General features: G+C 48.4%; 1 protein-coding gene across 5 annotated transcripts in view; it reads left to right on the top strand.

The window, feature by feature from the left end:
* Positions 1 to 14,262, top strand: part of chchd6a (coiled-coil-helix-coiled-coil-helix domain containing 6a) — a 52,524-nt gene that overhangs the window by 9,468 nt on the left and 28,794 nt on the right. For 3 of the 5 annotated variants that reach the window (XM_076984174.1, XM_076984172.1, XM_076984173.1), the window contains exons 5-6: positions 3,010 to 3,033; positions 5,950 to 6,033. The exons of 1 other annotated variant lie outside the window; for it this stretch is intronic. In XM_076984174.1, the coding sequence (XP_076840289.1) occupies positions 3,010 to 3,033; positions 5,950 to 6,033 (108 nt within the window). The remainder of the gene's footprint in view (positions 1 to 3,009; positions 3,034 to 5,949; positions 6,034 to 14,262) is intronic. One more of the 5 variants, XM_076984175.1, reaches the window with a different exon arrangement.

The following is a 14,262-nucleotide window of genomic DNA, read 5'->3' as shown; positions in this document are numbered from 1 at the left end:
CTGTACCCGCACTCACGCACCTGTACCTGCACTCACACAGCCGGACCTCCGCTCGCACACCTACACGTGCACACAAAATGCTCTTTATGGAATGCGCGGTGCAGAACACGACTCATTTGTAGACGTATGGGTGTAATTCATGCTCGGTGGCTATTTGGCCATTATCTACCTGCTACAGATCCCAAACAGAGAGCAGCACACCCATCAGATCAGCTTTGTCACAGCTGAGACTTAGAGGCAAATAAAGAAAGAAATGACTTACCTGGCATAGTCAGGAGACGGGACTGAATGTTAATTCTGTGTGTGTGTGTGTGTGTATGGGTTAAAGTGTGTGTGAGGTGCAGTGAAAGACTGTTGAAAGAATGATTGTTTTGTGGTGGTTTGTGAAAGGTGTGTGTGTGTGTGTGTGTGTGTGTGTGTGTGTGTGTGTGTGTGTGTGTGTGTGTGTGTGTGTGTGTGTGTGTGTGTGAGAGAGAGAGAGAGAGGCACTGTGAGTAAGTGTGTGATTGGGTTTCTTTGATGCAGAGGTCCTTGGCTTCCTGTAAGTCGTCACTTCAGTCGAATCATGGCACCCAGGGTTTTCTTGCGTCAATTTAACTTCCGCCATGATTAAATGAAGCATCTCCCCATATGACATTAATGTCCGAAAGGCCAAAGTCATCTACCCACCAGGGTTTCTGTTAATAACCGGTTGCTGTATTTCTAAGCAGAACGGGCCCTGTTGTCACCGCTTGGTCTGTCTGTGTACCGTGACTCAGACGCTCGGCCCGACACCAGCTTCCGGCCAGACATCATCACCTTCCATCAGCCCGTTAATTAATTAAACCTGCGAACTGGTCTGTAGCCTCGAGTACAGGAAACGGTCCCGTACCCATGATTCCTTTCAGCGAACTGACTTTGGTGGGACTTTTATGGTTAACTGTGTTATTTGGTCAACTAAGAGTCCAGTTCCTATAGAGAGTTGACTCTCTGGTTAGCTACCTTAAATTAACAACACAGGCTCATAATGCACTCAGTTTTTAATGAAGCTCTTGATCATACAGGGTCAGTGGCTGATCAGGGCTGTAGGACTGTAGCCGTGTTTCTACACCCACATTACTGTAGCTGTATTGTCCTAATAATAATCATCCTAATTATGTAATAATAATCCTAATTATGTGTGCTGCAGTGTGGTTAGTGTTGTGGTTAGTGAGCTTCAGTGTGGCACTGTGGTTGGTGTGGCACAGTGTGGTTAGTGTTGTGGTGTAGTGTGGTTAGTGTAGCACATTGGCACATTGTGGTTAATGTAGTGCAGTGTGGTTAGTGTTGTGGTTAGTGAGCTTCAGTGTGGCACTGTGGTTAGTGTGGCACAGTGTGGTTAGTGTTGTGGTGTAGTGTGGTTAGTGTAGCACATTGTGGTTAATGTAGTGCAGTGTGGATAGTGTTGTGGTGCACGGTGGTTGGTGTGGTACAGTGTGGTTGGCGTGGTACAGTGTGGTTGGCGTGGTACAGTATGGTTGGTGTGCTGCAGTGTGGTTGGTGTGGTAGGTGTCATACAGTATGTTTGGTGTGGTACAGTGTGGTTGGTGTGGTACAGTGTGGTTGGTGTGGTACAGTGTGGTTGGCGTGCTGCAGTGTGGTTGGTGTGGTTGGTGTGGTACAGTGTGGTTGGTGTGGTACAGTGTGGTTGGTGTGCTGCAGTGTGGTTGGCGTGCTGCAGTGTGGTTGGCGTGGTACAGTGTGGTGCAGTATGGTACAGTATGGTTAGTGTGGTTGGTGTGCTGCAGTGTGGTTGGTGTGGTAGGTGTCATACAGTGTGGTAGGTGTCATACAGTGTGGTTGGTGTGGTACAGTGTGGTTGGTGTGGTACAGTGTGGTTGGCGTGCTGCAGTGTGGTTGGTGTGGTAGGTGTCATACAGTATGTTTGGTGTGGTACAGTGTGGTGCAGTGTGGTGCAGTATGGTTAGTGTGGTTGGTGTGGTACAGTATGGTTGGTGTGCTGCAGTGTGGTTGGTGTGGTAGGTGTCATACAGTGTGGTTGGTGTGGTACAGTGTGGTTGGTGTGGTACAGTGTGGTTGGCGTGCTGCAGTGTGGTTGGTGTGGTAGGTGTCATACAGTATGTTTGGTGTGGTACAGTGTGGTTGGTGTGGTGCAGTGTGGTGCAGTATGGTACAGTGTGGTTGGTGTGGTTGGTGTGGTACAGTGTGGTTGGCGTGCTGCAGTGTGGTTGGCGTGGTACAGTGTGGTTGGTGTGGTGCAGAGTGGTGCAGTGTGGTACAGTATGGTTAGTGTGGTTGGTGTGGTACAGTATGGTTGGTGTGCTGCAGTGTGGTTGGTGTGGTAGGTGTCATACAGTGTGGTTGGTGTGGTACAGTGTGGTTGGTGTGGTACAGTGTGGTTGGTGTGGTACAGTGTGGTTGGCGTGCTGCAGTGTGGTTGGTGTGGTAGGTGTCATACAGTATGTTTGGTGTGGTACAGTGTGGTACAGTGTGGTACAGTGTGGTGCGGTGTGGTACAGTGAGGTACGGTGTGGTACAGTGAGGTACGGTGTGGTACAGTGAGGTACGGTGTGGTACAGTGAGGTACGGCGTGGTACAGTGAGGTACGGCGTGGTACAGTGTGGTTGGCGTGGTACAGTGTGGTGCAGTGTGGTGCAGTGTGGTGCAGTGTGGTTGGCGTGGTGCAGTGTGGTACAGTATGGTACAGTGTGGTTGGCGTGGTACAGTGTGGTTGGCGTGGTACAGTGTGGTTGGCGTGGTACAGTGTGGTGCAGTGTGGTACAGTGTGGTGCGGCGTGGTGCAGTGTGGTACAGTATGGTTGGTGTGGTACAGTATGGTTGGTGTGGTACAGTGAGGTTGGTGTGGTACAGTGAGGTTGGTGTGGTACAGTGAGGTTGGTGTGGTACAGTGTGGTACAGTGAGGTTGGTGTGGTACAGTGTGGTACAGTGTGGTTAGTGTGGTACAGTGAGGTTGATGTGGTACAGTGTTTGTTTGCCATGTCTTACTCTCTCTCACTCTGCTTCCCCAGCCCTCCCTGGAACTGGATTCATGGGTAAGCCTGGCCTCCCTCTGTGTGTGTGTGTGTGTGTGTGTGTGTGTGTGTTTCTCCGTGTGTGTGTGTGTCTCTCTCTCTCTCTCTCTCTCTCTCTCTCTCTCTCTCTCTGTGTCTGTCTACGTCTGTATCTCTCTCTCTCTTCCTCTCTGTCTCTGCCTCTCTCCTCTTTCTTTCTTCCTCTCTCCCCCTCTTCTCTCTCTCTCTCTCTCTCATTCTCCCCCCTTCTCTCTCTCATTCTGTCATACTGCGATCCCTTTCGAACACGGTGTTTTCTCTTTTTTCCCCCCTCCCCCCGTCCGCTAAGTCCCGATAGCTCGGAAGCCGTGTGGCAGTTTCAGAGCCACCCAGCTAGAAAATTGCCTCTGATGTGCGTGTTGATGTAGGAGACGTGGGGCACGCCACAGATGGGCGGCCCAGGGAAAGCCGCGATTACGCCGACCCGTAATTCCGGGTCGTACTTTGCCACGTTCCGTTGTGTGTCTGCTGATTCACATGCTCCATTCTTTTGGTCAGCACCACAGGGTGCATGTTCTGTGTGTGTGTGTGTGTGTGTGTGTGTGTTCCTGCTGACCTCAATATAGAGATATGCAGGGTAAGCAGAGGATTGCCAAGAGGGTGGAGGGGGCGAGGGTCCACGAGAGAGAGAGGGGAGGTCTGTGAGAGAGGGAGGCAGGTCTGGGCGTCCGTGACGGGAAGGGTTTGTCCATTGCTGACGGTGAAACTCACCGACAGAGTTATTCAGCTTGTTTGCATCTGCGTGTGAGCGGTAGCTTTTGTACTTGATTATATACTTGAATATTGCCATTGTGTAAATCTGTACAGCTGTGTGTAAATAGAGACTGCTGGGTTTAAGTACGTGGTACACACACTTTCACAGGGTACCACTGCAGTAGCTTCTGGATCCTCCTGGCTGTGCATGTGGAATCGGGGCAGGAAGACTCGGTATGGCAGAAACACTGCCGTTATGGTTTATTGGCACAGGTGTGGGGATACATACCGTGTCTGTTTTCACATGGTCAAGTCACATTTACATAAAAAAAATCTCCTTGTTGGGGGGGGGTGGTCAAGTCAGTGTGTTTTGTTTTGTCACGTTTCGGTCACCCTCAGATTGGTCACTTAAAACCCTCATGGGTTCCACACTCCTGGGGTCGTGGCTTTCGCGTCTTCCGTGATTTCACACCATGTGTTTGTTTTGGAGTGCGTCCACACACAGCCCTCCTGTCATTACCCAGGTCTGACCCTCACACCTCTACACCAGCCACCCAGATCTACTGTCCAGCAACTATGGCAACAAGGCCAAATTAAGAGCTTTACTGCACTACAGTGGATATTAAATGTTTACATGCCGTTAAAATGGCACATTTGTGTTATATAAAGATGAAACTCTGTCAGGACTGTCGCCTTTATTGTGAAATATCTGGCTGGCATTAGTGTTCACACCCTTTTTATAATTCACATTCAAACTCACATTTCATCTGTTTGTATACACCTGCTATCAAAGTGGCTGATTAATCCCAGATGAAGTTCAGTCTGTAGGATTTGTCTGAACTGTGTGGTGGTGGGTCGCAACAGAGGTCTGGACAAAACATCTGAGCTCAATAAACATCCAGTCTCCCCAAACCAGGTGGGGTTACCAGGTGGGGTTACCAGGTGGGGTAACCAGGTGGGGTTTCTAGGTGGAGTAATGTTTCACCTGATAAGAGTGAAGTCGAAAGTTTTGACTCGAGAGATACGTTTGGCCTGATGGACGATGGTTGACTGATATCATGGTGTTGAGCCTGCATCATGATCCCCCCCCCCAACACACACACACACACACACACACACACACACACACACACACACACACACACACACACACACTAGCAGCTTTACAACCCAGCATGCTATGATCCCTTCCTCTGCTTTTAATGTAAAAAATTATATGTATAATTCATCACTACCTTGTAAAACTGCTGAAAATGTCTATACAGGGTTGTCAAGTCTTCAGTGGGCTGATCCATACAACCTTTTACAGTAAATGCTAAAATATGCTTTATTTAAATTTACTCAATTCATTAAATATTTTTTTTTAACCAAAAATGTAGCTTTTCATTCCAGGAGCTCGATTAACACCAATTAATTGAATAGCAATTGTACAACACAAGACTAAAAGGAAGTATATAAAAAATGTCTAGTATCTTTACTGAGGGACCTGCTAACCCTCGTCAGGTGTGTAGGGTAGACATCGTCCAGCCCTAGTTACCTTTCCACCATGTAGACCTGTTGTAGCTCACACCTTTCCACCATGTAGACCTGTTGTAGCTCACACCTTTCTTGGCATCGCCTTCAGGGCTAGCATGCATCGTTACTCATCAGCCAGTGCGTGATTAGCACTCTTCTCATTATTGGATATGTAAGGGTATCTTTCTCAGGGAGGAGTCAGGCAAGAGCTATTTTGGGTTTAGTTCTCTTTTCTTTTCTTCATTTTTTGAGCCGGGGCCTTTTGACTGCTGTTGTGACCTTTGCCCTGTGGCTGTACTCCTGGGTTCGGGGAGTTTTTCTTCCCTGTATCTGTATGCCGTGCATCGCACCTTCAGATAAACCAACCAAAACCTGCCTTTGCTTTTATCTTGATCTTGACGTTTTCACCTGCCATTTTAAGAGGGATGGGCAGACCTTTAATATCCACTGTAGCTACACCACTGTAATGATTGTGTGTTTGATTGCTGATATGTTTATTCCAGTGTTGCTGGAGCTTGTTTCTCCACCTCCATCCATCCTGTCTCCATTCCCAAAGTCATCAAATGTCAAAAATCAAAAGATTTCAGGCTCCGCATTCTCCAGCCATTTAAACAGGCCACACAATGACATTTTCAAAAGTGTTTGTAGTCGTTTTTTGACTAAGCCAAACGTTTTTGATTTGTTCCACAGGCTAAACAGCTGGAATCGAAGGAGACTGAGCTGAAAGCATTGGAAGCCTTCTACAGGGACCAGATAGACCAGCTAGAGAAGAGGGTTAGTGGCCCGGCCGCCTGCCCACGCCCCGCTCCCGATCGCACACCGCCTTCACGCGGACGCTTGCAGAACGCTCACGCGAGGTCGTTCTCCTGTCCCTGGGAGGAAAATCGTTTTCAAATGATGTTTTGGTGACACTTCAGGAAATGAATGCGGCGATGGCTTACAGGTCGAGGTCCCAGTTTGATTCTCGTGACTCCTCCTCGCTGCATAAATTCCCAGAAGCCCCTCTCTCTCTCTCTCTCTCTCTCTCTCTCTCTCTCGCACCTTTTTTTTTTTTTTTTACTGTTAACTGCCGTGCAGCAGGAGAAAGCTCTGAGCTATTCTGCCTTTCTAAGACCTTTCGTCCCATATCATTTAAACTGCCAGTGTCTGGCATTTCAGACAAATAAAGGTGGTGATGGTGAGCTCCAAGCCCTGTACATGCACGCCGATTACAGAGAGGACGGCTGCCTGCCAGAGATGCTCCTCCTTTTGTAGAGCTTGATTTACTGTAAGTACAAGTGTCCGTGGCCTTATTGTACTGAAGACATATTTGTTCTGGAGGTCAATATAGAGAGTTAAATCTCCTGATAAGGGGGAGCTGATATATTACAAGTTTACTCGCTCGTAAAACAGGACTCATTATCCAAATGCGCATGACAATAATTTATTTCGGCAAAGTGAAATAAGTCGTGCCCGCGGTAAGCACATCCTTCACGGAGATCAAGTTAAAACTGTTTACATATCTTCACTTGTGGGATGTGCGTGTGGGCCCGGTGCCAAAGTCACGTCCCCGTGTCCCGCCTTCAACCATCTGTTCTCCGCTAATGACTGGACAGAAAAAAAAGAAAAGGGGGGGGAGGTTGTGGCCATTGTGTCCCTGCAGTTGGAGGTCTGAAGTGCTCTCTCGCTCTCGGACGGGCCGCGGGACCACGCTGCGTTCTTCCCCAGTTCGTGCCGTGATTGACATCGGGAGCGTGAAAAAAAGCGAATAAAGTTCCATTTAACGGAAAGGGCTTGCTCTGCACTGTGAGGTGCAGCCGTGCAGAAAGAACCTTAGGCAAAGCCTCACAGACATTCACCTATTGGCAAACGAAGCCAGCGTCATTCTCCGAGATGTGCGATTCTGAGTTGCTCCCCCCCCCTTATTCCCTCTCTCTCTGTCTCCCTCTCTCTCTCTTTTTTTTTCTCCCTCGCGCTCTCTCTCCGAGGTCTTATCATCTGTATGCAGCAGGCAAATGGCGAGATTTGCTTTTTACCCCTTACTCCCGGCCTGCCGTAGTAGAGGCCGACGTCGTACTGTAGCCATACCAAAAGGAAGAGGGTAATTGGGCTTCTTTTTATTATTCCGGTCAGGTTCCTTGCTTCTTCTCAGAAGCATTTGTTGAAACACTGATGAAGAAATATGAAAAGGCCATAGAGAGCCCATTTGTCTCTAACATGATTATTGAAGACCTTTGTGCTGCTGACAAACAGGGCAGAAATCAACCAGATTGACTAGATCTTTCAAATCAGCCATTCAAAGTGCATTGTTAAATCAAGTAGATTATCGATTAGATAAATGTTTTCAAGGCCAGGAAGCTACGGTATGTGACTAACCCGTTAGCCATGCCGTCAGTAACCAGTCTGTCTGCTGGTTACGGTTTACCACTGGTTTCAATGATGCAGCTTCTTTGTCAGCCTCCAACAATTAAAAATTCGGATTAATTGAGAGACCAATCACGTCTTCATGTCTACCATCCTGACAGAATTCCTGAAGCTGTGTTGACATCCTTGGTGAACGTGTCTCTCTTTGATAACCTGTCTGTTCAACGTCACCAAGTTTCATCTGCAACACTCACTCTCCAACGTCTAGGAATCGCTTTTTTTTGCTTATTCATTTTGTTCCCACTGATTCCGGTGCATGTGTGGTTGTGCGAGGTCCGTAATGATGCCGAAATGGAGGACAACGCGGGGGGTATTAACAGCAGAACGGTCTTCACGGTCACAGTGCCAGGCCTGAAGATTTGATTCTCCTTTCTGGGAGGGGGGTGTAGAGAGGGTGTTTGTACTCCCTCCCAGTGCCGTGGTTAACATGACATCACACAGCAAATGTCCAGTTTACCATTCTGGAGACTTCCTGCACTTTTCATTTGTGTCGGAGATTGGTTCATAACACTCCCAAGGCACAATTTCCATTTTGTTTCAAGCAGAAAGCCTTTCACGTCCATGTGTTATATCAGAGCACTTCTGGGCCCTGGATCGGAGGAGATGTTTCTGTGTTTTCCTCATCCGTATCTCTTCCATTTAAAATGCAAACATTTAGTATAATATTAAAATGAGGGTTCACAGATTACCATCCTACATCGATAGTCAGCGCCATTGATATTAATTCTTAGTTAATTACTCAGATTCCATTCGGAAGATCTTTAACACCTGATATGAGGGAGCTGAAATGGTTAAGTTTCTACCCCAGGGATGAGTGTGGGACAGGAGGGGGTGGTCTGTGTAGCGTCAGTCTCCTCTGTTGGCTTAGGGCAGGCGCAGGCTGTGAGGATTAACAGCGACCCAGTGCTAATTACTGAGCGATCATCATAAATAAACATTCTACTTTAGGAGCCCCCCCCACACACACACACACACACACACTGTGTGGACCTGCTCTGTGCTTTCTCGTAGCAAGTGGGCTCAACCTAGTGTGTCAGATGCTTCGCTATTTATATTTACCTCATTACAAGAAATTGCCATTTGCCGACGGGATCAGAGCCCCGCACCGGAGGCACGCCGCGTGTTTGCAGTCGGGCTTTGCCTGCGGTGCGACAGTCGGACCATGGCGGCGGGATAATTTGTGGGGTTGGCTTGTCTGTTCAGACTGCTGTCACTTCACAGGAATAGGGGGGATCGTCATGACGGGCCTCTCAGAGGAGCCGCGTCTCAGTGGCGACGTTAGCATCGGCGGCGCGGAAGCCGTCTATCTCAGGTGTGCAGGTAGAGCACCTGTCTCGCTGGGCGCCACGCGAGCCCCGCTTTTATCGCACCAGCTGTTCCTTTTTGTTTTGTTTTGTTTCGTGAGGGTTTTTTTTTTTCTTCTTCTTCTTCTCCTTTCCTTCCCCACACCTCCTTTTCCGAGAGCGGCGCGCGTAATCGGCTCACTTCGTTAAATTCTCCCGAAGACCGCACGTTAGCGCGGTGAAAGGCAGCGTTGTAAACAGCCGCATCCCGCCATCCCCGATTTGAATTGGCTCTGGCACTAAATCCCTCTAAAGCTTTCCGACTGCTCCCCCTCTCACTTCTGCATGGCTCTCTCCTCCAGCTCCAGGAAAGGAAACCCCCCCCCCCCCCACCCTCTCCATTTTAGCCATCTTCCTGCTCGCTCTTGTCACCGGTTGCGAAACGCTTTGAAGCACTTGAAGCGTGGGTACGAGATAATAATCCTCCTGAAATCCTGACAGCAAAGCTGACGTGATGTCGGCGGGGGCCCCTCATTCTGGAAAGCTCCTAACCAGCTCGGGCAGGCTTCACCTGGACGGAGGAGAGTGGAGGAGTGGAGGAGTGGCGGGGGCCCCCACCCCAGCAGCCCCGTGGCTCCTCTGCCCATTCCAGCAACCCGCACATTCATTTACTTCAAAGCTTTAGGGAGAAATGAATTGCATTTAAATTTTTGAACATTTTTTTTTTTTTTTTACAAGCCAGATAATTAATTTCTGTAGCAGGCCGAATGCGTGCTGGTGTCGGGGCCCACGGGGTTGTAATACCTCACTGATTCGGGGCTAGCACGCGATGCTGGCTAGCCGTGTTTTTTGCTGTGTTGCGGTTCAGTATGGTAATGTGAACGCGGACCTGGACACATCAAAGAGGCCGCCCGTGCCATCTGAGTGAATAATCACGCCATTTATCAATATTTCATGTCCACGCTTCACGCTTTGATTCGATTCCTGTGCGTAATTTAGGGTTCATTACCTAAAGCAGGGCTTGAAAGCGAGTTTGATTGTGGCCCACCTGTGTGGCGACCCATGTAACTGTGACCCTGTTGTACTGTGATATAAGGCGCGTATGACTTTAACATGAAGCACTATGACTGAATACGATCAACTGCTTTTAAATTTGACAGTATGTGGGGAAAGTTAGAGTGAGCCTTTGGAATATTTTTAACATGTATAAAACTGGTGCTGAACACAAAGTCCATACATATCCAGTGTCCAACATTGTTTTTTGTCCACTTTTATATATGTGTACACATATGTACACACACGACTACAATAAACATTGACGTGTGTGTGTGTGTGTGTGTATGTATGTATGTATGTATATATGTATGTATGTATGTATGTGTATATACATATATATATACACGTCAATGTTTATATGAGTGATACATTACATTAATAGTACATGCCAAAAAGCAGGAATGGGTTTCTTAAAGCCTCTTTCGGGTAGAGATAGGGGCCCACTGTTGCTGTTTTCTGGTAAACGATTGACATTTTGGTGATATTATATGGTTTAAAACACAGAAAGCAGTCTAGGAATGACACTCGACTTTACTAATAATGGTCATATGGCCATTTTGGATTGTCTGATTGTGCTTGCAGTGCAGAGGAATTGAGGGTGGGGGGGGTTTGGCTCCTTAACCTGATCGCACAGAGTTAAATTCCAGAGCTCATTGGTTTTCCCTGTCAAACCAGAAGATTGCTATTATGTAGTTTTGACTTGCACAACTTTACCTTTTGATTTCTGATTTGGATTGAAATTTACAAACACAGTTGATTAACGTTTTTGCCAAAAACCCTTAGCTGGAATTATGAACATCACCGTTGTTTTGGAGGTTTTGAGGTTCCAGTGTCTTGCAAAACTAATCTTAGCAGGTTTTGCAATTCTGTGATGCAGAGAGAGCCTTGTGAAAACTCAACAGTTGTCTCAGTGAGAATATGAAACCTGACTCCCATGTTTGCCCACGTAGGTTATTAGCCTAGCATTGCAGGTTAATCGGCTGATACTGTCCTGGGTAACCATGTAGTTTTATTTATTACATGCTCTGACATGTAGATTTGCTATCATTGGTATTGCAAAATCCAACCAATGACCTCTAAACGGCCTTTACAGAATCTAGCATCAACCAGTTAGCATAAAAGGTGTAATGGTGGAAACATTGTTACTGGCATAAATTGTCCAGCAGCAGCGTGAACGTGTTCGATGTCCGTTTTACTGGCCCCGTGCCGTCGGGTGATAGCATGTGCTGCTCCCTGTCCCTCACAGCTGTGCTGGGTTCAGAGAGACGGCGTCACTGCTGAGGATTTTAAGGCACGTGTCTCGTTTCACTCGAGAAAGCTCAGGAGCCCAGCAGGGCCTCCAGAAGTGAAAACGAGCAAGCAAAATTTGGGAAAAGACGACTCGTTTGCAGAAAAGAGCGATGGCTGAGTAACTGAAGGAGGAGGAGCTGACTGCAAACACAGAATGGTCAGACTGGTTTGAGCTGATAGAATAGCAACAGTAACTCAAATAACCAGACGTTTCAACTGGTGCGTTCAGGTGGATGGGCTACAGAAGCAGAAGACCACACCGGGTGCCACTCCTGTCAGCTAAGAACAGGAAACTGAGGCGATGGAAGATAGGGAAAAAGTTGCCTGGTCTGATGAGACTCAATTTTTGCTGCAACATTTGGATGATAGGGTCAGAATTTGGCGCCAACAACATGAAAGCATGGATCCATCCTGCCTTGTATCAACGGTTCAGGCTTGTGCTGGTGGTGGTGCAACGGTGTGGGGGATATTTTCCTGGCAAACATTGGGCCCATTAGTACCAATTGAGCATCGTATCAACGCCACAGCCTACCTGAGTATTGTTGCTGACCATATCCATCCCTTTATGACCACAGTGTACCCATCTTCTGATGGCTACTTCCAGCAGGATAACGCGCCATGTCATAAAGCATGAATCATCTCAGACTGGTTTCTTGAACACGACAATGAGTTCACTGTACTCTAATGGCCTCCACAGTCACCAGATCTCAATCCAATAGAGCACCTTTGGGATGTGGTGGAACGGGAGATTCACATCATGGATGTGCAGCCGACAAATCTGCAGCAACTGTGTGATGCTATCATGTCAATATGGACCAGACTCTCTGAGGAATGTTTCCAGTACCTTGTTGAATCTGCCACGAAGAATTAAGGCAGTTCTGAAGGCAAAAGGGGGTCCAACCCAGTACTAGCATGGTGTGCCTAATAAAGTAGCATGTGTGTGTGTGAGTGATATATATATTGGCTCTACACTGTGTGTGTGTGTGTGTGTGTGTGTGTGTGTGTGTGTGTGTGTGTGTGTGTGTGTGTGATATATTGGCCCTACACTGCTCACTGGCCCTTAGGGAAGATGTCACGCGGACTTCCTTTCGGGGCCCAGGTCATGGAGCCCGGCGCAGGCAGAGCCATTGATCGGATTAGGCTTCCAGGAGCTGTATCTGAGGAAGAGGAGAGGAGATGAGGAAGAGGATAGGAGGAAGAGGAGCGGCGAAGCTCGCCAGGCTCAGCGGAGCGGGCGCTGCAGGTGCCAGCTGGATGATCACAGCTGGCAAATCCGTTAATGCCGAGCCGAGCCGGCTGCCCGGAGCACGAGCTTTACGGAACGCGCACAAGGTTCCCGTTGCGCTAACCCCGTCCGTCCCCGACGCGCTCGTATTTAAAGGCTCTTGTTCACGCCGAGTTCCGCCGCACGTTCTCGCCGTCCGAGCACTGAATAGCAAACCTGATGAGGACTGGTGTTGTAATTGTTCTGAAGAATAGCTGGGAAAATAAAGGACGTCATGCAGAAGTGACCTTGGTAACCGCTTATTAAAGGGGGGGGGGGGGGGGGGGGTCTCTCCGGGTTCTTTACATCCAGCTAGTTTTGCATGCTAAATTTTTCTGGTTAAACTCGTAGGGCCGTGAGCTCTCTGGAGTTGGCAGGAGCTTTGCGTCAAACGTGATCGTTAAAAATGACGCAGCTACTCATGAAGGGATGATGAGACTTTTTAGGCCAGCGTGCTTATGGTCTTATAGTACAGTACTTCACCTTTCTGTCCCTGTTCACATTAAATAATGTGGACTGGGGGTTTTGGAAGGGGACAATGGTGTTGTTGTCCCCCATGCACATTGTTGTCTGATGTACGTTACTTCTCTTTGAAATCTTAACAGCAGCCAGTCAGATCCAGCCAGGTCCTAAATCAGTTTCTGCCTCGGTGAGAAAGATCGTCCTGTCTGTTGTATATAAGCAAACGAGCACATGTTGATAACGTGGTGTGATTTTTATTGTCCCCAAAGCCCTTGCTTCTTATTAATTAAAGAGGTATATGATCAAAACTGATGATTTAATCAGCATACAGAAATTGCACGCACAGTGTCATTATCCATCTATTTCATCACGGGCATATCTGTAATGCTGGGCCGGGGGGGGGGGGGGGGGGGGGGGGGGGGGGGGGGGGTTGCAGTCTCTTTTTAATGGCGTGAGCGCACCAGTCAGGGCGGGCAAACGTAAATGGCATATACATAAAAGCACATTGGGTCAGGAAGGGAAGAAGGATGTGTGCTTGTCTACACACTATTTTGTCTTGTAATCGCTGATCGTTTTTGGGTGCGTGCATATCAGCGAGACGGGCCGTGTCAAGTTCGGACGCTGTTCCCGTCCCTCGGACCTGAGCCCTGTTTCGGTGGGGAGGGGGCTCATCTCTTTTGTGTCCTGCGGCTGCCCGCTGGGTGCCAGTGTGTGCATTAGACGTGACGCGTAGTGAATTTGTGGCTCCGTCGCAGCGGGACTCTGGGACTGGAATGCGCTCGTGTCTCGTGTCCCCGACCTCACGTCTTCTCACCCTGGTAACATCATCCCGGCAGTTTCCCTGATATTAGAGCGCTGCAGACGCCTCATTAAAACCATTAACATTTAAAGAGCGGCACTCTTAATGGTCTCCAGAGAGCAGAGCTCCACCGTCGACACCCCTCCTGTAGCGAGAGAGAGAGAGAGAGAGAGAGAGAGAGAGAGAGAGAGAGAGAGAGAGAGAGAGAGAGAGAGAGAGAGAGAGAGAGAGAGAGAGAGAGAGAGAGAGAGAGATACAGGTACGTCTGCTCACGAGTGGCTCACATGGAAGTGGTCAGTGTGTCCTCCCGTCTGATAGTGTGAAGGAACCTCTCCGGGGTCAGAACCCCCCCCCCCTTCCCAGAACCCCTCGTATGCACAGGAGAGGATTCTGTATAGTGTTGATGGTCTTCCCACTGTTTGTGTACTTTGCATTCACCATTTCCT

Source organism: Brachyhypopomus gauderio, chromosome 21 (genome assembly GCF_052324685.1).
Source record: "Brachyhypopomus gauderio isolate BG-103 chromosome 21, BGAUD_0.2, whole genome shotgun sequence".
NCBI classification, from domain to species: domain Eukaryota; kingdom Metazoa; phylum Chordata; class Actinopteri; order Gymnotiformes; family Hypopomidae; genus Brachyhypopomus; species Brachyhypopomus gauderio.
This window is presented reverse-complemented; position numbering and strand designations above follow the sequence as displayed.